The sequence below is a fragment of the Macaca thibetana genome, chromosome 10, assembly GCF_024542745.1.
Source record: "Macaca thibetana thibetana isolate TM-01 chromosome 10, ASM2454274v1, whole genome shotgun sequence".
Taxonomy (NCBI): Eukaryota; Metazoa; Chordata; class Mammalia; order Primates; family Cercopithecidae; genus Macaca; species Macaca thibetana.
The window spans coordinates 36,192,699-36,214,698 of record NC_065587.1 but is presented as its reverse complement, the minus strand read 5'-3'; the positions used below and the strand labels follow the sequence as shown (position 1 = coordinate 36,214,698).

At 53.4% G+C, this 22,000-nt stretch overlaps 1 protein-coding gene and 1 long non-coding RNA gene across 4 annotated transcripts in view; one reads left to right on the top strand and one right to left on the bottom strand.

The window, feature by feature from the left end:
- GMEB2 (glucocorticoid modulatory element binding protein 2) overlaps nt 1-20,253 on the bottom strand; it is a 37,934-nt gene extending 17,681 nt beyond the window's left edge. Inside the window, exons 1-4 of one of the 3 annotated variants that reach the window (XM_050746462.1) lie at nt 20,093-20,253; nt 10,687-10,874; nt 4,832-4,929; nt 2,420-2,550 (exon numbers count right to left, since the gene is read on the bottom strand). In XM_050746462.1, coding sequence (XP_050602419.1) covers nt 2,420-2,550; nt 4,832-4,929; nt 10,687-10,817 — 360 coding nt within the window. In that variant the 5' untranslated portion in view covers nt 10,818-10,874; nt 20,093-20,253. Of the gene's footprint in view, nt 1-2,419; nt 2,551-4,831; nt 4,930-10,686; nt 10,875-20,092 lie in introns of those variants that run through there. The other 2 variants (XM_050746463.1, XM_050746464.1) reach the window with 2 other exon arrangements.
- A 35-nt stretch (nt 20,254-20,288) lies between these two features.
- Nucleotides 20,289-21,560, top strand: LOC126929792 (uncharacterized). Its single transcript, XR_007717265.1, has 2 exons — nt 20,289-20,543; nt 21,041-21,560. It is a non-coding gene; the product is annotated as an uncharacterized LOC126929792 (long non-coding RNA).
- The last annotated feature ends 440 nt before the right edge of the window (nt 21,561-22,000 follow it).

The following is a 22,000-nucleotide window of genomic DNA, read 5'->3' as shown; positions in this document are numbered from 1 at the left end:
TATTTTTTGTAGAGATGGGGTTTCACCACATTGGCTGGGCTGGTCTCGAACTCCTGACCTCAGGTGATTCACCCGCCTCAGCCTCCCAGAGTGCTGGGATTACAGGCGTGAGTCACCATGCCCAGCCTGCATTTTTTTCTGATGCAGGATCCAGCCCAAGACTGTGGTGCATGCAGCTGCCTTGCTCTTCAGCTTTTGTCCCCATTATGACAGCAGCAGGCCGGGCACAGCAGCTCACGCCTGTAATCCCAGCACTTTGGGAGGCCGAGGTGGGCCGGTCACCTGAGGTCAGGAGTTTGGGGTCAGCCTGGCCAACATGACGAAACCCCATCTCTACTAAAAATACAAAAATTAGCTGGGTGTGGTGGTGGGTGCCTGTAGTCCCAGCTACTCAGGAGGCTGAGGCACGACAATCACTTGAACCCAGGAAGTGGAGGTTGCGGTGAGCCGAGATCGCGCCACTGCATTCCAGTCTGGGTGACAGAGGACGACTCCGTCTCAAACAACAAAAAAGATGCAGCAGCTTCTCAGCCTGTCTGTATTTTTCTTGGCCTTGACATTTTTGGAGCTTGTGGGTCAGGCATTCCGTAGGCTGTCTCTCCGTGTGTATCTGCTGTTTTCTCATGAGTAGAGTCAGGCCATGAACTGTTGGAAGAACACCACAGAACTCGTGCTCACTACATCAGGAGGCTCAAGCGGGAGGTCTGTCCCGAGCCTGACGATGTGAAGATGGATCGCGGGGTTAAGGAGGCACCTGCCAGCTTTCCCACCACAGCTATGACTTAACGTCTGTAATGGCCGCGTGGTTTGCAGGGATGCTCTGAAGCCAGTCTGAGCACCTGCTCATGACTCTGACCCCATCATTCCTCCCATGCTTTACTTCTCTCTATGCATTTATTTAACATAAATGAATAACATGAAATACATGCTGACAGGTATAGACTCACAGGTTTTATTTACTTGAGTGATGGCCCATGACTATCACTGTTTATTTTGAGCTAAAAGCCGCCCCAGACGCAGGCAGCAGGGTCTTCATCCAGGCTGGGGCCTGTCAGGGCCTCGCACTGCGGACCACTCTTTCCTCAGTCCTGAAGGTTCTCAGTCTCTCTCTTCTCCTTCCAGAACTCAAATAGATGTGTTCGACTCTCGTGCTTCCTGAATAATTCTCTCTTCAGCTATGGCTAATCTGCTAAAGACCTATCCACTAAGTGTTGAATTTCAATCCTAGCTGTAGTCGTGTTTCTGCTCACGCTCTCTTTCTTTTTTTGAAGAAGAAGAAACTGGGGTCTCAGTATGTTACCCAGGCTGCGCTGCTCTTGAACTCCTGGGCTCAAGCAATCCTCCTCCCTTGGCCTCCCAAAGTGTTAGGATTGCAGGTGTTAAGCCATGGTGCCTGGCCTCTTTTATTTCTTAAAATAAATTACTAAATATAACGATTTTATCTTCTAAGGCTTAAAATCCCAACAGCCAAGGCTGCTGCAGGGCCGACCGCTGCCTGCGGCTTCTGTGCGTGCTCCAGGAGCACTGCTTCTTGTGTGTCCAGGGTTCTGCGGAAATTACTTGAAACCTGAGACAAAGGTGAATTCTTCCAAAAAGTATTTTTTGTTTGCTTCTGTCAGATTCCTGGGGGAACTGCCAGCTGGGAGCCATTGATAACTAAACTCTCAGCTTGAGGCCTTCAGACCATCCAGACCACCTAGGAATCCTCAAGGGGGTGTCCCCTTCCCTGTGCCAGGGACAGGAGGTATGGGAGTACGCGGTGGACTCACCCCTGGAGGTGCCAGCTTTGGAGGGACAGTCCCCACCCCCCACCCAGCACATACACCTAGAGGAGGCCTGGGCTTTGTCTTCTGATCTCCAGCCGTGCGAGGCTGGGAAAACCAAGCTCAGGCCAAGGCTCTCAGGGCAAAAGCTGGGCACGGCACCCCACCGGCCTCTCAATTCTGTCACCATTAGGTCCCCAGGCCTCAGCACTTCCTCTTTCTTAGCCAGTGTGAGGCAGCATCTGTAAGATGCTTTATGGAAATGTCTTCACCGGCATTTTCCGCTGTTCCGGCACAGGTGAGCCTGGGTACCTGACCTATCAATGTTGTCAGAAAGAGAAGACTTTTCCCACTCATCCTGCTCCTTACCAAGGAGGCAGCCTTTTTGGAGCAGCTCTCACTGGATCTGCTGGGTAAAGCTCCTTGTCCAGGAGCGGCAGCCTCCTCCACACGGCAGGAGGGCCTCCCAGCCTCCCTGCCACAGCGCACTGTGGCCACAGCACATTCCTCTCCCTGAAGGTTCTTCCCGCGCCTCCTCCACTCTCCCCAGCCCTGGAGACCCTGCCTCAGGATACACTTGGCACAGCTGCACCCCCAGAGCAGTCACAGACGCCATGAGGCCTCTCTCCTGGGCCCTGAATGCAGCCTGTGCTCACCTGAACACATTTCACATTGATGCCAGGACACACAAACTTCCTCCAGATGAGGTTGGCTCTGCTGTCCCCACAGGTGATGGGGTACACAATCTCAGCCTCCAGGTTCTCCCCCTCTTCAGCCATCTTCACTTCTCACAGGCACATTGACAGGGAAGGGTAAAAGCAGAAAATCAGTTACAACCTCGTCAAAGCATTTCCTGAAAATGCAGAAAATAGCTGCCAACCTGGAAACCCAAAATTAAAATCTGGGAAGGCCTGAGATACAGCCAAGGTGGGCAGGGCATGCCCATCAGTGCCGTTCGAGTTTCAGGGTTAAACTCACTGAGCAGATTTAAATATCGTTACATTCACAGAACCCATTAAACTATGGTTCAACTGAAGAGTCACTTAGGAAAACAAAATCAAACTTTAATTGAAACAATTCTAGGGAAACCTAAGGTTTTAAAGGTTCTAGGGCCTTTAATCTCAGGCAAAAGAAAAATATTAAGAGTGTTACAAAGAATTTTTGTAATCCCAGCACTTTGGGAGGCTGAGGCGGGCAGATTACGAGGTCAAGAGATCGCGACCATCCTGGCCAACATGGTGAAACCCCATCTCTACTAAAAATACAAAAATTAGCCAGGCGTGGTGGTGGGTACCTGTAGTCCCAGCTACTCGGGAGGCTGAGGCAGGAGAATGGCGGGAACCCGGGAAGTGGAGCTTGCAGTGAGCTGAGATCACACCACTGCACTCCAGCCTGGGTGACAGAGCAAGACTCCATCTCAAAAAAAAAAAAAAGAATTTTTACTGGGCCAGGCAAGGTGGCTCACACCTGTAATCCCAGCACTTTGGGAGGCCCAGGTGGGTGAATCACCTGAGGTCAGGAGTTTTACACCAGCCTGGCCAACATGGCAAAACCCCATCTCTACTAAAAACACAAAAATTAACTGGGCATGGTGGTATGTGCTTGTAATCTCAACTACTTGGGAGGCTGAGGCAGGAGAAGAGCTTGAACCTGCAGGACAGAGGTTGCAGTGAGCCGAGATCATGTCATCACACTCTAGCCTGGGCAACAGAGTGAGACTCCGTCTCAAAAAAAACACATTTTTTACTGGCCAGGCTCAGTGGCTCACACCTGTAATCCCAACACTTTGGGAAGCTGAGGCTGGAGGATCACGTGATGCCAGGACTTCAAGATCAGCCTGGGCGGCCGGGCGCGGTGGCTCAAGCCTGTAATCCCAGCACTTTGGGAGGCCGAGATGGGCGGATCACGAGGTCAGGAGATCGAGACCATCCTGGCTAATACGGTGAAACCCCGTCTCTACTACAAAAAATACAAAAAAACTAGCCGGGCGAGGTGGCGGGCGCCTGTAGTCCCAGCTACTCGGGAGGCTGAGGCAGGAGAATGGCGTAAACCCGGGAGGCGGAGCTTGCAGTGAGCTGAGATCCGGCCACTGCACTCCAGCCTGGGCGACAGAGCGAGACTCCGTCTCAAAAAAAAAAAAAGATCAGCCTGGGCAATAGTGGGACCCTATTTCTTAAAAAAAAAAAAAAAAAAAAAAAAAAAAAAAGGCCGGGCGCGGTGGCTCAAGCCTGTAATCCCAGCACTTTGGGAGGCCGAGACGGGCGGATCATGAGGTCAGGAGATCGAGACCATCCTGGCTAATACGGTGAAACCCCGTCTCTACTAAAAAATACAAAAAAACTAGCCGGGCGAAGTGGCGGGTGCCTGTAGTCCCAGCTACTCGGGAGGCTGAGGCAGAAGAATGGCGTGAACCCAGGAGGAGGAGCTTGCAGTGAGCTGAGATCCGGCCACTGCACTCCAGCCTGGGTGACAGAGTAAGACTCCGTCTCAAAAAAAAAAAAAAAAAAAAAAAAAAAAAAAAAAAAAAAGATTCTTAATTAGCTGGGTGTGGTGGCACATGCCTGTAGTCCCGGCTACTCAGGAGGCTGAGGCAGGAGGATCATCTGAGCCTGTGAAGGCTGTGGTCAAGGTCAAGGCTATGGTGAGTGGCGATTGTGCCACTGCACTCTAGCCTGGGCAACAGAACAAGACCCTGTCTCAAAAAAACCAAAAAAACAAAACAACTTTTTTTACTACTATTCACTGACCTTTATAATAAACAGACACAGGCAAACAAGAAACAATGAGAAGAAAACAAAATCCGAAAGAGGAGAGAGCTGCAAACTTGGGGCCAAGTGACTTTGCTCTCCTATTAGCCATGGGCAGAGAAAGTGCTGTCATTACAGACACATGGCAGGCCCCACCTGGGGGCCCTGGGGCCTGGCCTCTCACTCCTAAGGGTACACGGCTTGGGAATCGGCCCGAATAAAGACCTTGTATATCTCTGGCTGTTCCTCATTTTGAGTGCAGGACTGTCCTGTCCCTGCTATGGCAAGAAGGCAGACTTCCCACCTAGGACGGCTTCCTACCTAACACGGCTTCCTTGAGCTGGGAGGAGGCTGTGAAGGCTGCGGCAGCTGCCGCCGCTGCATTTTCTGTCTCCATGTTATCTTCTGTCAGGTCGCCCCTGGTGAGGTGAAGTGAGGAGAGAACAGAATCAGGATCTCGGAGGGCACAACCTGCAGGGCACTATTTTCCTGACAGCGCTTTACTGACTTGTTACACTTTTCTAATTTAAATCAGAAATGGCAGAGAGGCCGGGTGCAGTGGCTCACGCCTGTAATCCCAGCACTTTGGGAGGCTGTGGTGGGAGGGTCACCTGAGGTCAGGAGTTCAAGACCAGCCCAGTCAACACAGTGAAACTCCATCTCTACTAAAAAAAATACAAAAATTAGCTGGACATGGTGGTACATGCCTGTAGAAGCTGGGGTAGGAGAATCGCTTGAACCTGGGAGGCGGAGGTTGCAGTGAGCCAAGATCACACCACTGCACTCCAGCCTGGGTGACAGAGCGAGTTCCCGGGTTCACACCATTCTCCTGCCTCAGCCTCTCGAGTAGCTGGGACTACAGGTGTCCGCCACTGAGTGTTTTCTTAAACAGCAAAAGAAAACTGACACAACTGTAAACAGAGCAAGCAAGAGAACTTGGCGATTATTTCCTCTCTACTTCTCACTGTTCTTAAAAGAGTTAACTTAAGCATAAGATGTGAGCAAATTCTTTTAACATCCCAGAAAAAAAGCTCATATTCAGTGTTCGTAAAGCAAAGCTAACCGAAAGGAGCCACCTTCCACAGTAACCACAGGAAACCAAGGAGCAAACGGGACACCAGCCTCCAGGGCCCTGTGCCAGCCGTGCTCCTGTGTCTGCAACTGCCCTGGTTCGTCACTGCCACCAGCCGGCAAGACACCCACAGAGGACAGCTCTAAGCCACAACTGTGTACAAAGACAACCGTGCAGGATTTTATTACTACAATGTTTTTGTTTTCTTTTTTTTTTTTTTGAGACGGAGTCTCGCTCTGTCGCCCAGGCTGGAGTGCAGTGGCCAGATCTCAGCTCACTGCAAGCTCCGCCTCCCGGGTTCCCGCCATTCTCCTGCCTCAGCCTCCCGAGTAGCTGGGACCACAGGCGCCGCCACCTCGCCCGGCTAATTTTTTGTGTTTTTAGTAGAGACGGGGTTTCACCGTGTTAGCCAGGATGGTCTCCATCTCCTGACCTTGTGATCCGCCCGTCTCGGCCTCCCAAAGTGCTGGGATTACAGGCTTGAGCCACCGCACCCGGCCTGTTTTCTTTTTTTTTTTTGAGACCGAGTCCTCTGTCACCCAGGCTGGATGCAGTGGCACAATCTCGGCTCACTGTAACCTCCATCTTCCCAGTTCAAGCAATTCTCCTGCTGCAGCCTCCCAAGTAGCTGGATTACGGGCGCCCGCCACCACAGCTGGCTAATTTTTGTACTTTTAGTAGAGACGGGGTTTTACCATGTTGGCCAGACTGGTCTCAAATTCCTGACAACAAGAGATCCACCCGCCTCGGCCTCCCAAAGTGCTGGGATTACAGGTGTGAGCCACCGCGCCCGGCCCCCATTTTTGTTTTTCAACAAAAATTTACTTAAAGTTGAAATCTCTACATTTCAAATGGGTAACTCCAGTGTCCTTGAGGCTCCTGTGACAGTGCTCATGAGACTTCTCTTGGGTGTGAGAGTCTAGAATGTGGGTGGTCTGGACAGGAGGGGGAGGGAAGAGTTCAGAGCAGTGCAGGGTAAGGGGACCCCCGAGGACGCGAAAGCCGCCCTGCATTTGTCGGACTGGGCAGCACCCAGTCCCCCAGACGGACCCTGGCTTTGGAGACTGGAGCTGGGCACGACTCGGCTGCTGTCGTGAACTGTGATCCTCTGAACCCAGCAAGGCAGCTGCAGGACATCTGGCCCAGTCTCCTCGTTAAGCCAGTTCATGAAAAAGAGACTTTTCTGAGTGACACGCCCATGGGCTATATGAGGACTAAATGGGATGGTCTCCGGCTCGGACAAACCGACAGCAAAAGCCACTTTAGGGGAAAAGAAACTTTTCTTTTTTTCTTTTTTTTTTTGAGACAGGATCTCACCCTGTCACCCAGGCTGGAGTGCAGTGGCATGACCTTGGCTCACTGCAGCCTCAACCTCCCATGCAGCTGGGACGCCACCACACCCAAATAATTTTTGGATTTTTTGTAGAGACGAGGTTTCACTTTGTTGCTCGGGCTGGTCTCAGGCAACCCTCCCAGCTCAGCCTCCCAAAGTGCTCGGGTTATAGGCAGGAGCCACCAGGCCTGGCCAACATAGGAAGAAACTTACATTTGAATTGAATATTAGAAGAGATTAAAATTCATCAACATGGAAAGACAAAGATCATTAACTAAAGCCAAACCAGAACGAAAGCCGCGTGCACAGTGGGGTCTCCTGCTGGGAACGCGAGGGGCATGTGCAGGGCTCCAGGGTGTGGCGACGCCCCACGCTCCCTTTGTGGGGCTCATTCAGCTGAACATGAGCACCTGGGGTGCTTTTCAGCACGTACATGAGTTTAATCATGAAAAGGCTTAAGGAAAGAAAAATTCGTATGTTCTATACAAACAGAACATCTGGAAAGATCTATTCTAAGGTACTCAGAGTAGGAAACTGTAGGTAGTAGTAATAGGGCCTTTATTTTATTTTTGCTTATCAGTATTTTCTAATTTTCTTTTTCTTTCTAAATCATTTCAGCTATGAAATAATTTTCTACCATATATATTTTGTAATAAAAATGGTTATAATTTTTTAAAAGCTGTACAAACTTCCTGATAAAATGGCAAATTAAACACACATGTGGGCCAGGTGCAGTGGCTCATGCCTATAATCCCAGCACTTTGGGAGGCCGAGTCGAGCAGATCACCCGAGGTCAGAAGTTCAAGACCAGCCTGGCCAACATGGTGAAACCCCGTTTCTACTAAAAATACAAAAATGAGCTGGAAGTGGTGGCACACGCCTGTAGTCCCAGCTACTTGGGAAGCTGAGGCAGGAAAATTCCTTCAACTTGGGAGGCAGAGGTTGTAGTGAGCCGAGATCACGCCACTGCACTCTAGCCTGGGCAACAAGAACAAGACTCCGTCTCAAAAAATAAAAATAAAAATAAAAATAACACACACGTGAACGGGCTCCTCATGGAAGTCCTCACAACAATGCAGAGGGAAGAGCTTCCGAAGTACAAAGCCAGAAGCGAGGAGCAGGAGGGCGCAGAGACACAGCGAGCAGCAAGGCACAGACTGAGCGGCGGAGGCTGGCCGTGGGGAGATGACCGATGCTCAGTTTATACCCCAAATCCCTAAATCTAGAGGCCTGGGACATCAACTACCTCTGCCAGCAGGATGAGGGAAAGGAGGGCAACCAAAAGATGTCCCCACCCCCACCCATCCAGCTACTTACCATCCTCAGCCCCACCTGTCAGAAGACCCTGAGAGGTGGAGGCAGGCCCCTGCCTACAGTACCCTGAGAGCTAGGGGAAGGCATTGTCCTGAACTGTGTCCCCCGTAAAATGCCTATGTTGAGGCCCCACCCCAAGTATGACTGTATTTAAAGATGGGGTCTTTGGGAGATAATTAAGATGAGGTCATACGGTTGGCCCTCATCCAGTAACACTTTGACCTTCTGGTGGTTTTTTCTTTTTTTTGGAGACAGGGTCTCACTCTTATCATTCAGGTTGGAGTGCAGCGGCATGGTCACGGCTCACTGCTGTCTCCAACTCCTGGGCTCAGGTGATCCTCCTGCTTTAGCTTCCTGAGTTGCTGGGACTACAGGTGCTCACTACCATGCCCAGCTGGTGGTGTGCTGTGCTTTTTGTAGAGATGAGGTTTTGCCATGTTGCCCAGGCTGGTCCTGAACTGGGCTCAAGTTATCTGTCTGCCTCAGTCTCCCACAGTGCTGGAATTACAGGCATGAGCCACCGCGCCTGGCCGACTGTGACCTTCTAAGAAGTGAAAGAGAAAGATCTTTCTCCCTCCCTCTCCATCATGAGGACACAGCAAGAAGTCGGCCATCTGCAAGTCAGAAAGGGAGTCCTCCCAAAAGTGGAATCTGGCAGACCCTGATCTTGGACTTCAGTCTTCAGAACTGTAAGAAAATAACTCTCTGCTGTTCAGGCCGCCCGGCCTGTGGCATTCTGTTATGGCTGCCCGAGCAGGCTAAGACGTGACGTCTGGGGGTCAGACCAGGTCAGGAAGAAAGGCCTCGAGCTGAGGACACTGAAGGTACCAACCCAGTGCTGGACTACCCACCCCGGCAGCCGCGGCCACGGTGTCACGGCTCAGGTGAGGTGACCTGGACACCACCCCAGCAGCCACAGCCACGGTGTCAGGGCTCGGTACAAGAGAGCTAGATATGGGACTGGGCCTACTCCGAGGCCCCTTCCACCTGGACGCCTGGGTGGGTGACACAAAAGCTGGGCTCAGGTGGGACCAGAACAGCCTCTCCCTAGGTCAGAAATGACCCTGGGCTCCTCGCAGCAGCCCGAGGGCACCATGAGAAAGCTACGTGGACTTCTCTGGCCATGGGTCACTGCTGTCACACTGTACTCACTGCAGGCCATGTCAGGGCTCGGATGAGGAGACGAGGACACCACTCCAACAGCCGTGGCCATGGTGCCCCACGGGAGGGGACTTGGGCACTGCCTCTCTGGGCAAGAGTGGGGAGGTGTGGGGTGGGAGACGTCAGGAAACATCATGGACACATGCCCGGAAAACATGGAAGCTGTGCACCAAGGTGCTGACAAAGGAAAAAGGAGATGGAGGTGTGAACATCCAGCCGGGAGGTCCCACTCAGACACTCCTGCATTTCCAGACATGGCCGCCAGCTGTGTGGATGAGGCAGGAAAGGACAGGGCACCTCGCACCAGGAACCTACACAGGTCAATGTCTTGTTCTGTGCTCGCACAACAGCCTCCACCACCTGGACATGCAGGAGGTTAAAGTCTCAGGTGCAACAACAGGCTCCACAGCAAGGGAAGAAAGGCAGGAAGGAACTCAGGGCCAGGTCCTCCCAGGCAGGAGCTGCCTGCACACCGTCCATGAAGGGAGGCCTGACCCGCACCGCACAGGGGTTGGCAGTCTAGAGTCATCCTCTGTCAAATGGTGAGAAAGTCAAAAGCTCATGCTCAGTGACATGCTAGGTCAACATGAAGATGCCACACATGAGACACAGCAAGGATGAGACCAGCAGGAGCCCCAGCCCAGAGCCCCAGAGTCCCAGAGTCCTCTGGGGAGGAAGAATGAGGATCGCCGCCCTGGATTGCCCAGGGCTGACTCTGCCTTTATCTCACCCCCAGCAGAGGCAGGAGTGACACAAGGGCTGACTGGGCCTTTATCTCACCCCCAGCAGACACCGGCTCACAGCAGAAGCAGCTCTGCTACCTCTTAGTAGTTCCACCTACAGGCAGCAAAACAAAGCCGGCAGTTTGGGCAAATGTTAGCACTTTTGCCAACTAACATTTGATTCGGACATCTGGTACAGAGATGAGGAAGAAAACACTCACAGTTTCATGAAGACTGTCAAGAAAATCACTGGCTCTTCATTTCTGAAAGGCCAGCTCTCTGTCATCCCTACGGCTCCCTCTCACACGAGAAGTCACGGCCTTTCAGGACGTGGAGCCACGTGGCCGTGCGGGTAAGGGAGGCCTCCCCAGAGCTGCAGCTGGGTCTTCTGGTTCCCGGGCCATTTCTGCTTTTCTTCACTCTCTACTTACACACACAATTTAAGTCCAGTCTCAGAAGAACTGGAACTAGGAAAATCCTGACACTTGCCCCTTACTACGTTAATGCCAGCTGAGCCAAGGACAGCCTAACCCAAGCCCCCATCAGCCCCAATGGCACTGAGGCCTGAGCTTACCCGTGAGGGGCCAAATTGGTCGTCACCAACACGGTCTTCACCCCCTCCACGCTGCTGCCATCCACCGCAGTGTCCGGAGTTGTCACCACCACCACCTCCTCCATGTGCACACTCACGTCGGGAGTCGCCATGGCTCAGCAGAGAGGGACGCCCAGGCCAGCAGCGTCAGTCCTCCAGGGTCCCGAGTCCTGGAGGAAGCAAGGCAGGGCACAGGGCTGGAGTCATCTCCACATCCGCACAACACAGCACTCACAAAGGCATCTCTCATCAGCTTCAAAGACCCATCCTTGAGTCCCAGACGGCTACTTCCTGACAAAAACGAGAGGCAACAGAAGGGCTACTCCGGTCTCTGGTTCCAAGGGCGGTGTAAGTGCACTCCACCCATCTTTCCCACGGGATGAGCCGAAACCCTCGGGCAGAAGGCACAGAGCCACTCCCTCCATGTGGGGCTCAGAGCAGGAGGACAGGAGGGGCCTGGAATTCCAAGCAACTTCCCTGGACGCAGGTCCCCGGCTTGCCAGTTCTTCCGTCTCTCCTGGCCTGAACTCAAAGCCAGCCCCAAGCCCTGAGCTGAGTTTCAGGTGCAGAAAGCACTCCAAGAAGTCCTCTCTGGCCTGTGGAATGGGAAGGGAAACCCATTCGAGACAGAGAGGAGGGAAATGCCCTGGGATTTGTTTGTTTTTTGGGGTTTTTTTTTGAGATGGAGTCTCGCTCTGTCACCCAGACTGGAGTACAGTGGCGCGATTTCGGCTCACTGCAAGCTCTGCCTCCTAGGTTCAAGCAATTCTCCCACCTCAGCCTCTCGAATAGCTGGGATTACAGGTTTCACCATGTTGCCCAGGCTGGTCTCAAACTCTTGACCTCACGTGATCCACTCACCTCGACCTCCCAAAGTGCTGGGATGGCAGGTGTGAGCCACCGTGCCCGGCCTGCCCTGGGTTCTAAAATTATTATTATTTTGTCTTTGCTGGTTTTGCCTTCAGCAAGTCCAACCCCTGGTAAAACCCTGTGACAGCGGCAGTCTTGGCAGGCCCAAAAAGCTTGGAGAGAAGGGAATCTTCCTCCTGACTAAAGGAGTGGTGGCCCAAGAGCGTGGGGCCTCCCTGTTGTCCTCTCAGTCTCCATCCTCCACCCAGCACAGGGAACACGAAAGCCCTGGTTTCTAGCCAGAGGCCAAGGAGCCAGGAGTCAGAGTGTGGGGGAGGCGATGAGAGGAAAGGGGAACAGAGAGGATGGCACACAGCTGTGTGTGAGCACCCGGGTCATCCCAAGACAGTCTCTACATGGTCCTCACCCTAAAGGGCAAAGGGAAGAAAACTGACCTACAGGATAGACCACTGCCCAGGTCTCAGATGGGCCCCAATGGCGCACATGGGGCAGATCCACAGTGCACTGGAAAGTCTCTAAACTAAACTGGCCTAAGAACACAGACACAGGAACGGGGTGCAAAATTTGCAGCCTGAACCTAACCAGGTCGATTTCTCGCTATAAAAAAAATCTACATTCTCTGTGAAACTTAAACAAGACCCAGAGTCCATAGCATAGTAGTCAAAGCATCCAAAACACGATCAAACTACCTGGCAAAGGGTAGTCTGATTGATTCTCAAAGGAATAAACCCACAAGAGAAGCTGGCTCTGAGGTGAACGCAGGACTCACAGAGACTCTCAGGTGCTATCGGACCAGCTCCAAGAGTAAAGCAAACATTCTCAGCCAAGTGGAAAGAAAATCTTGGTACAGAAACAGGAGTTATAACCAAATGCAAATGTGAAAATTAAAAACTACAACAACCGGCCAGGCGCGGTGGCTCCCACCTGTAATCCCAGCACTTTGGGAGGATGAGGCGGGCGGATCACGAGGTCAGGTAATCGAGACCATCCTGGCTAACACAGTGAAACCCCATCTCTACTAAAATACAAAAAAAAAAAAAAATTAGCTGGGCGTGGTGGCGGGCACCTGTAGTCCCAGCTACTCGGGAGGCTGAGATAGGAGAATGGCGTGAACCCGGGAGGCGGAGCTTGCAGTGAGCTGAGATCGCACCACTGCACTCCAGCCTGGGCGACAGAGTGAGAACTCTCTCAAAAAACGAAAAAGAAAGTAAGTAGAATAGAAGTGACCTGGGGCTGGGGGAGGGAGTATAGGGAGTTGCTCTTTAATAAGTACAGAATTTCTGTTTGGGATGATGAAAAGTTCTGGAAATGCACAGTGGTGACGGCTGCACAATCACTGTGGGGGTTCTGAATGGTGCTGAATCACACATTTTAAAATGGTTAAAATGGGCCAGGCACAATGGCTCACGCCTGTAATCCCAGCATTTTGGGAGGCCGAGGCGGGTGGATCACGAGGTCAGGAGACCGAGACTATCCTGGCTAACATGGTAAAACCTCGTCTCTACTAAAAATACAAAAAAAATTAGCCAGGCATGGTGCGGGGCGCCTGTAGTCCCAGCTACTCGGGAGGCTGAGGCAGGAGAATGGTGAGAACCCGGGAGGTGGAGCTTGTAGTGAGCTGAGATCATGCCACCATACTCCAGCCTGGGCAACAGAGCAAGACTCCATCTCAAAAAAAAAAAAAAAAAGGTTAAAATGGGGCTGGGCTAGGTGGCTCATGCCTGTAATCCCAGCACTCTGGGAGGTTGAGGCGGGTGGATCACCTGAGGTCAGGAGTTCAAGACCATGCTGGCCAACACAGTGAAATGCCATCTCTACTAAAAATACTAAACAATAGCCAGGCATGGTGGCAGGCACCTGTAGTCCTAGCTCCTCGGGAACCTGAGGCAGGAGAATTGCTTGAACCCAGGAGGCAGAGGTTGCAATGAGCCGAGATCACGCCACTGCACTCCAGCCTGGGCAACAAGAGCAAAATTCTATCTCAAAAAAAAAAAAAAAGTTAAAATGGTAAATATTATGTTATGTATATTTTACCGTAATAAAAAAATTGTAATGCTACTGTAACAGAATGACTTATTAGGATTAGATATAGACTAGAAAGTACAGAATAGCCGGGCACGGTGGCTCAAGCCTGTAATCCCAGCACTTTGGGAGGCCGAGAAGGGCGGATCACGAAGTCAGGAGATCGAGACCATCCTGGCTAACACGGTGAAACCCCGTCTCTACTAAAAAATACAAAAAACTAGCCGGGCGAGGTGGCGGGCGCCTGTAGTCCCAGCTACTCGGGAGGCTGAGGCAGGAGAACGGTGTAAACCCGGGAGGCGGAGCTTGCAGTGAGCTGAGATCCAGCCACTGCACTCCAGCCTGGGTGACAGAGCGAGACTCCGTCTCAAGAAAAAAAAAAAAAAAAAAAGAAAGTACAGAACATAAAAACTTTTTAAAGAAAGAAAAATGTTCACGGCCAGGCATGGTGTCTCACACTCGCAATCCCAGCACTTTGGGAGACCAAGGTAGGAGGACTGCTTGAGCTCGGGAGTTTTGAGACCAGCCTGGGCAACACAGCAACACCCCATCTCTACTAAATAAATAATAAAAAAATAGCTAGGCATGGTGGTGTGCACGCCTGTAGTCGCAGCTACTCTGGAGGCTGAGGCAGGAGGATCGCTTAAGTCTAGGAGGTCAAGGCTGCAGTGAGCCATCGTTGTGCCACTGCACTCCAGCCTGGGCAACAGATCAAGACGCTGTCACAAAAAAAGAAAGAAAAGAAAAGATAAAAATTTCCAGAACTTTTAAAATTATCATTAATATAAAAATAACATCACCTGCCCCCAGGACTGTAACAAACAAGTGTGTCTAAGGACAGGAGTGGGTCCACCCCACCCTGGCACACAGTGGTCCCCTGCAGAGAATCTGGCCCTGCACTCACTAAGGGGAGGCATTCACAGCCCAGCCAGGCCTCTGCAATTATGCCTTCAATGCCAGAACTAACTCACCCAAACTGAACAATCAATCACAAAATGTGCCTTCAGGACTCAAGGTTCTTGCTAAATCACACTCAACCTACATTTTCTAGCATGTGAACGTTTTTCTGAACGTCTTAGGGAGAGGAAGTCTGCAGGAGAACAAAAGGTCCTCAGTCCACCTAGCTTCTTTTCCTCCATTCCACAGGCTGCCTTTTGTCTGAGTATGCACTGGACCGGTGCGGGGGGCTCTACTTCTTCCTAACCGGGCAAGGGTCTCCACACAACTCCAAGGTAAAGGGCCACAGGCAAGATAAAGGGGAGAAAAGAAAGAGCTACAACTTCCGGCCGGGCGCGGTGGCTCACGCCTGTAATCCCAGCACTTTGGGAGGCCAAGGCAGGTGGATCACAAGGTCAGGAGTTAGAGACCAGCCTGACCAACACGGTGAAACCCCGTCTCTACTAAAAATACAAAAATTAGCCGGGTGTGGTGGCGCACACCTGTAATCCCAGCTACTCAGGAGGCTGAGGCAAGAAAATTGCTTGAATCCGGGAGGCGGAGGTTGCAGTGAGCCAAGATTGCGCCTGCACTCCAGCCTGAGCAACAGAGCGAGACTCTGTCTCAATAAAAAAAAAAAAAAGAAAAGAAAAGAAAAAAAGAAAGAGCTACAACTTCCTGGGCCACCAATCGCAAATGGCAGCCAGTCTCTGAAGTAACCCTTGACCAGAGATCCAAGGAAGCAAGAAATGTAGGTGATCTGAACAGAGGGGATGGTGGTTAAACACCATGAAGGCAAGACCCATTCTCAAAGAAAAGGAAGCAAAAAGAAACCGCGGGGAGCTGGGTCCCACCAGCAGCAAAGACCCTGCAGGCGTCACTGACGCCAGCCCGGCCTGGGAGAGCAGTGAGTGTGGCAGGCGATGAGTGGTGGGCAGGGCTGCGGTAAGTCTGGGGTAAGAAGAGGCAGCACCCAGAGCCCAAAGAACACCAGTTAGGGTTCCACATGAACGCGAACACGTCTAAACACAAGCACAAAGGACTAAGTGCAAGGGACAAGAAAATATTCCCCGTTTCCTGTTTCAGGAGGGTATCAAAAATGAGTGATGAAAGGAAAATGTATTGTTTAAATGAGGGAAAACATTTCACAAATTAAGAACGTCCTGGAACATGATGAGCCGTTTCCTGTCACTCGATTTCAATGGCGGCCATCTAGGGGACAGAGCGCCTAAGGGGAAAGGGGGCTCACAGGCGAACCCCTCCAGCTGCTGGTGGGCACATTTCCCGTTAGGGCATCAGGGTCTCTGAAGACTGTCTTCAGAAGCTTTTTAGCCAGAAAAGTTACAATGATGAGTTCGTTTACATTGACAGACTTACTTCATATTTCTAAAATATAATGCTTTTTTCATTACGATAACTTTGGTGTTGTAGAGTTAGGCTTCAAAATAAAGAACTTTAAACAAACATGAATAAAAAGCCACTTTAGGCTGGGCGCAGTGGCTCACGCCTGTAATCCTAGCATTTTGGGAGCCCGAGGCAGGTGGATCAAGAGGTCAGGAGTTCAAGACCAGCCTGACCAATATGGTGAAACCCTGTCTCTACTAAAAATACAAAAATTAGCTGGGCATGGTGGCAGATGCCTGTAATCTCAGCTACTCGGGAGGCTGAGGCAGGAGACTCGCTTGAATCTGGGCAGAGGTTACAGTGAGCCGAGATCATGCCACTGCATTCAAGCCTGGGTGACAGAGTGAGACTCTGCCTTACAAAAAAAAAAAAAAAAGCCACTTTAAAATTTTACTTAGGCCAGGCACAGTGGCTCATGCCTGTAATCCTAGCACTTTGGGAGGCCGAGGCAAGCAGATCACCTGAGGTCAGGAGTTAGACCAGCCTGGCCAAGATGGTGAAATCTCATCTCTACTAAAAATGCAAAACTTAGCTGGGCATGGTGCTATGCCCACGTAATCCCAGTTACTCAGGAGGCTGAAGTGGGAGAACTGCTTGAACCTGGGAGGCAGAGGCTGCAGTGAGCCAAGATCGCACGACTACACTCCAGCCTGGGCGACAGAGCGAGACCTTGTGTCAAAAAAAAAAATTTTTTTGGCCGGGCGCGGTGGCTCAAGCCTGTAATCCCAGCACTTTGGGAGGCCGAGATGGGCGGATCACGAGGTCAGGAGATCGAGACCATGCTGGCTAACCCGGTGAAACCCCGTCTCTACTAAAAATACAAGAAAATTAGCCGGGTGAGGTGGCGGGCGCCTGCAGTCCCAGCTACTTGGGAGGCTGAGGCAGGAGAATGGCGTGAAACCGGCGGGGCGGAGCTTGCAGTGAGCTGAGATCGCGCCACTGCACTCCAGCCTGGGGCACAGCAAGACTCTGTCTCAAAAAAAAAAAAAAAAAAAATTTTTTTTTTTTAATTAAAAAATTTGGCCAGGCATGGTGGCTCACGCCTGTAATCCCATCATTCTGGAAGGCCAAGGCGGGGGGACCACCTGAGGTCAGGTGTTCGAGACCAACCTGGCCAACATGATGAAACCCCGTCTCTGCTAAAAATACAAAAAAAAAAATAAAAAATTGGCTGGGCATGGTGGCAGGTGCCTGTAGTCCCACCTACTTGGGAGGCTGAGGCAGAGATTGCAGCAAGCCAAGATTGCAGCACTGCACTCCAGCCTGGACAACAGAGCGAGACTCTGTCTCAAAAAAATAAATAAATAAATAAAAATTAAAATTAAAAAATAAAAATTTCACTTAAAATACTACTGATCTCAGGCCAGGCGCGGTGGCTCAAGCCTGTAATCCCAGCACTTTGGGAGGCCGAGACGGGCGGATCACGAGGCCAGGAGATCAAGACCATCCTGGCTAATGCAGTGAAACCCCGTCTCTACTAAAAAATACAAAAAACTAGCTGGGCGAGGTGGCGGGCGCCTGTAGTCCCAGCTACTTGGGAGGCTGAGGCAGGAGAATGGCATGAACCCAGGAGGCGGAGCTTGCAGTGAGCTGAGATCAAGCCACTGCACTCCAGCCTGGGGCACAGAGCGAGACTCCGTCTCAAAAAAAAAAAAAATACGGCCGGGCGCGGTGGCTCAAGCCTGTAATCCCAGCACTTTGGGAGGCCGAGACGGGCGGATCACGAGGTCAGGAGATCGAGACCATCCTGGCTGACATGGTGAAACCCCGTCTCTACTAAAAAAAATACAAAAACTTAGCCGGGCGAGGTGGCGGGCGCCTGTAGTCCCAGCTACTCGGGAGGCTGAGGCAGGAGAATGGCGTAAACCCGGGAGGCGGAGCTTGCAGTGAGCTGAGATCCGGCCAGTGCACTCCAGCCTGGGCGACAGAGCGAGACTCCGTCTCAAAAAAAAAAAAAAAAAAAAAAAAAAATACTACTGATCTCCCGTGCTGACTTCTTGGGGTTTAACTCTCACTGAGGAGATGTTACTTTCATAAGGGTGAGCTCAGCAGGGGCAACTGAAGTCACTTAAGCAGAAAGCTGCAAAAAGGCAACAGCCACACTACAGGCAGGGGTCCTCGTCACAGCTTCAGGGCTTTGCAGAGGATTACGCAATGTACATACATGCACAACACTGAATTCCAGTCTCTCCAATGATAACTATATCAAAGGTTCAAAGCAATATGCACAAAAGTTACCTCACAGAAAATAGTGCAAGTCCCTGATACGATGCTATTTAGACACAGAAGCGCTACAGAGCATCTCGCCCCACTGCCTTCCCAAGGGCGAGCACCTCCTCCTTTCTCCAGAGCTCCTTGGTTTTTTGAGATGGAGTCTCACTCTGTCACCCAGGATGGAGTGCAAAGGCGAAATCTTGGCTCACTGCAACTTCTGCCTCCTGGGTTGAACTGATTCTCCTGCCTCAGCCTCCCGAGTAGCTGGGACTACAGGCGCCCACTATGCCTGGCTAATTTTTGTATTTTTGGTAGAGACGGGGTTTCACCATTTTGGCCAGCTGCTCTAGAACTCCTGACTTCCAGTGATCCTCCACCTTGACCTCCCATCGTGCTGGGATTACAGCTGTGAGCCACTGCACCTGGCCTCTCCACAGCCCCTTCTGTGTTGAAGCCAAGACCCACCCAGTTTTGATCCCAAGGCTTGGGTTCCTCACTAGTGTGAAGCGAGTTTCCAAATTAATTATGAGGTAAATCAGATATGAGAAAAAATTTTATTTATTTACTATTTTTTGAGACGCAGTCTTGCTCTGTCACCCAGGCTGGAGCGCAGTGGGGTGATCTCCACTCACTGCAACCTCTGCCTCCTGGGTTCAAGCAATTCTCCTGCCTCAGCCTCCCAAGTAGCTGGGATTACAGGTGCACGCCACCACGCCCGGCTAACTTTTGTATTTTTAGTAGAGACACGGTTTCACCCTGCTGGCCAGGCTGGTCTCAAACTCCTGACCTCGTGATCCGCCCACCTCGGCCTCCCAAAGTGGTGGGATTACGGGCGTAAGCCATCAGGCCTGGCCCAAGAAAATATTTTTAAACTAGTAATCTTGACACTGATGTAATTGAAACTGTTGTATTTGAAGTGTTAGCAAAGAAAAGAGAATTCTGGTTCAACAGAAAAGTCAGTCACGACTTCTCAGTCACGCATGAATTATACAGTAACCAAATACATAACACGTCAAGACTGACAACAGGGTCCACACCACCATGGGTCTACACAGACCCAGATCCCACCCGTGGGTCTACAGCGATGCGGGCCCCTGTGGGGTGGTCCCTGCGGGTTGGGTCCCTGAGAGTGGGTCCCAGTGGGGTGGTCCCTGTGGATCGCGTCCCTGCGGGTCGGGTGTCTGCGGGGTGGCTCCTGGGAGTCGCGTCCCTGTGGGGTGGTCCCTCAGGGTGGGTCGCGTCCCTGCGGGTCGGGTGCCTACGGCATGGACCCTCTGGGTCGGTGCCTGCGGGGCGGGTGCCTACGGGTTGGCCCCTGGGGGTCGCGTCCCTGCGGGTCGGGTGCCTGTGGGGTGGCCCCTGCGGGTCGGGTGCCTACGGCATGGACCCTCTGGGTCGGTGCCTGCGGGGCGGGTGCCTACGGGATGGCCCCTGGGGGTCGCGTCCCTGCGGGTCGGGTGCCTGGGGGGCGGTCCCTGTGGGGTGGTCCCTGCGGGTCGGGTGCCTGGGGGGCGGTCCCTGTGGGGTGGTCCCTGCGGGTCGCGTCCCTGTGGGGTGGTCCCTACGGGGCGGGCGCCTGCGGGGCGGGTGCCTACGGGATGGCCCCGGGGGGGTCGCGTCCCTGCGGGGCGGGTGCCTGCGGCGTGGTCCCCCCGGGCTGGGTCCACCGAGCAGGCCGCTGGAAGCCGAGCCCGCGCCCGCCCGCGGCGCCAAGATGGAGGCAGGAAGCGCCGCCGCCCGCGCCCGCCACCGCCCGCGCCGCCCGCCTGACGCCGCCGTCGCGCCTGACGCCGCCGCCCGCGCGGCCGCCCCTCCCCCGGCCCTCCCCTCCCCCCGCCGTAACGTCCTGACGCTCCGCAGGGACCCCTGACTGGACGGCGGCGCGTGAGCGGAGCGAGAGGCCTCGCCGCGGGGGGGCCGCGGGCGCGCCGGCGCCGCTTACCTGGGGCCGCGCCGGGCCTACTCGGGCGCCCGGCGGGGGCGGCGGCGTCGGGAGCTGCGGCGGCGGCGGGCGGCGGCGGCGGCGGCCGCGGGCTTCGCTCCTTGTTGGGGATTCGGCGGCGGCGGCGGCGGCGGCGGCGGCGCGGGCGCGCGCTTCCTAGTGACGCAGGCAGCGGGGCCGCGCACGCACGGGGCTGGGAGGGCCGGACACTTATTTGGCGCTTGCCGGGGAGGAAGGCGGGGCCGTGAAATAAGGCACAACGGGGCCCGGGGCGCGTGCGCGGACCGACGCTGTCGGCTCCTAACGCCGTCGCTTCCTCCTGGTCCCCGCGGCCCCAGTTGGGTGTCGCCTGCCCCGCGCGGGCGGTGGGGCCGAGGGTCGATGGTCGGTGGACGGACGGGGCCAGGGAGCAGTGCGCACGAGCGGCAGGGCGGTACCTTCAGGCCTCCAGGTACGGGCACCCCTCGCCCGGACGCTGCTGTGGGTGAAGGGGCGCGGACGGGACTCCCCTGCGGGGCGGACGCCTGAACACGAGGCTGTGGAGGAAGACGCTGTAGGGTGCGCGGACTCCCGCGGAACATGCCGGGGGCTCGGCCAGCCACGGCGCTCCCAGCGTGGAGGGCGAGGGGCATCCGGGAGCGGCGGGGAGGGAGGGCTCGGTCACCCCTTAAGCTGCCACCCCAGTCCCACAACCAGCACCCCGATCCCATCGCAGTCCCACAGCCGGCACCCCGATCCCACCCCAGCCCAACAGCTGGCATCCCTATGCCATAGCTAACACCCTGTCCCACCGCTGTCCCACGGCCGGCACCCCGATCCCATAGCTGACACCCCGGTCCCGCCCCAGTCCCGCAGCCGACACCCCGATCCCAGCCGGATCCCGCAGCCAGCGCGGATCCTGTGGCGCTCGTCTAGCCCCCAGGGCTCGTTTATACGTTTTATTGGCAGAGGCTGGAGCTGGCTCTATTGGCCTCTGTGCTGGATTTCTTCCCCTGCACCGTAGGGCTGGCTCTCCTGACCTCTCCAGGGTCATCCAGCACCCTTGTGCTTGCTGTCACCCGCTGCCTGTCTGCAGGATCCTGGATTCCCTATCGGGGACCGAAATTAGTCAGAAAATAGGAAGTAGATGCTTGTTTGGGATGGAGCCCTGACCCTGTGCTCACACTTTAGGAGGAGGGCTCTGCAGGCCGCCTCCCGGAATGGGAGGTTCCCAAGCCACTGCACTTCGGAGAGGCTGTAATTAGAGTTGCACTTTCATTCTGTTCCCAGTAAAGTGGACCGTGCTCAAGCCAGTGAGGAAAAGGTATTCTTAACAATTAGATTGGCCGAGCGCAGTGGCTCATGCCTTTTATCTCAACACTTTGGGAGGCCAAGGCGGGAGGATCACCTGTGGCCAGGAGTTCAAGACCAGCCTGGGCAACAGAGTGAGCCTGTCTCTGGGGAAGAATAAAAAAATTATTGAGCCTTTGTCAGTGCTACTATTTTATTATCTGGTAAATATGAGAGGGTTCACGTGGTCCGTGTGTGCCATTTATCTGAGTTTGCCTATCCTCACATTTTGGGAATAAACGTCAATAAAGTCTAAGAGGAGTGCTGAGGGGGGCCTGGGGATGGGAGGGCGGCCACCTCATGCCTGTGTGTTGCGTGGGTTGAGCCCTGGGGCCTGTTCTGCCTCCTTCACTCTGGGACTCCAAGAGAGAACCTGGGCAACAAGAGAGAAACTCCACCTAAAACAAACAAACAAACAAACAACAACAACAAAAAAAACACCTCCAAGATCACTTAGCTTTCTACTGCTGCCATAACAAATTATCTCAAACTTAGTCACTTAAAAATGCAAATTTAGGCTGAGTGCGGAGGGTCACGCCTGTACTCCTAGCACTTTGGGGAGGCCAAGGCAGGAGGATT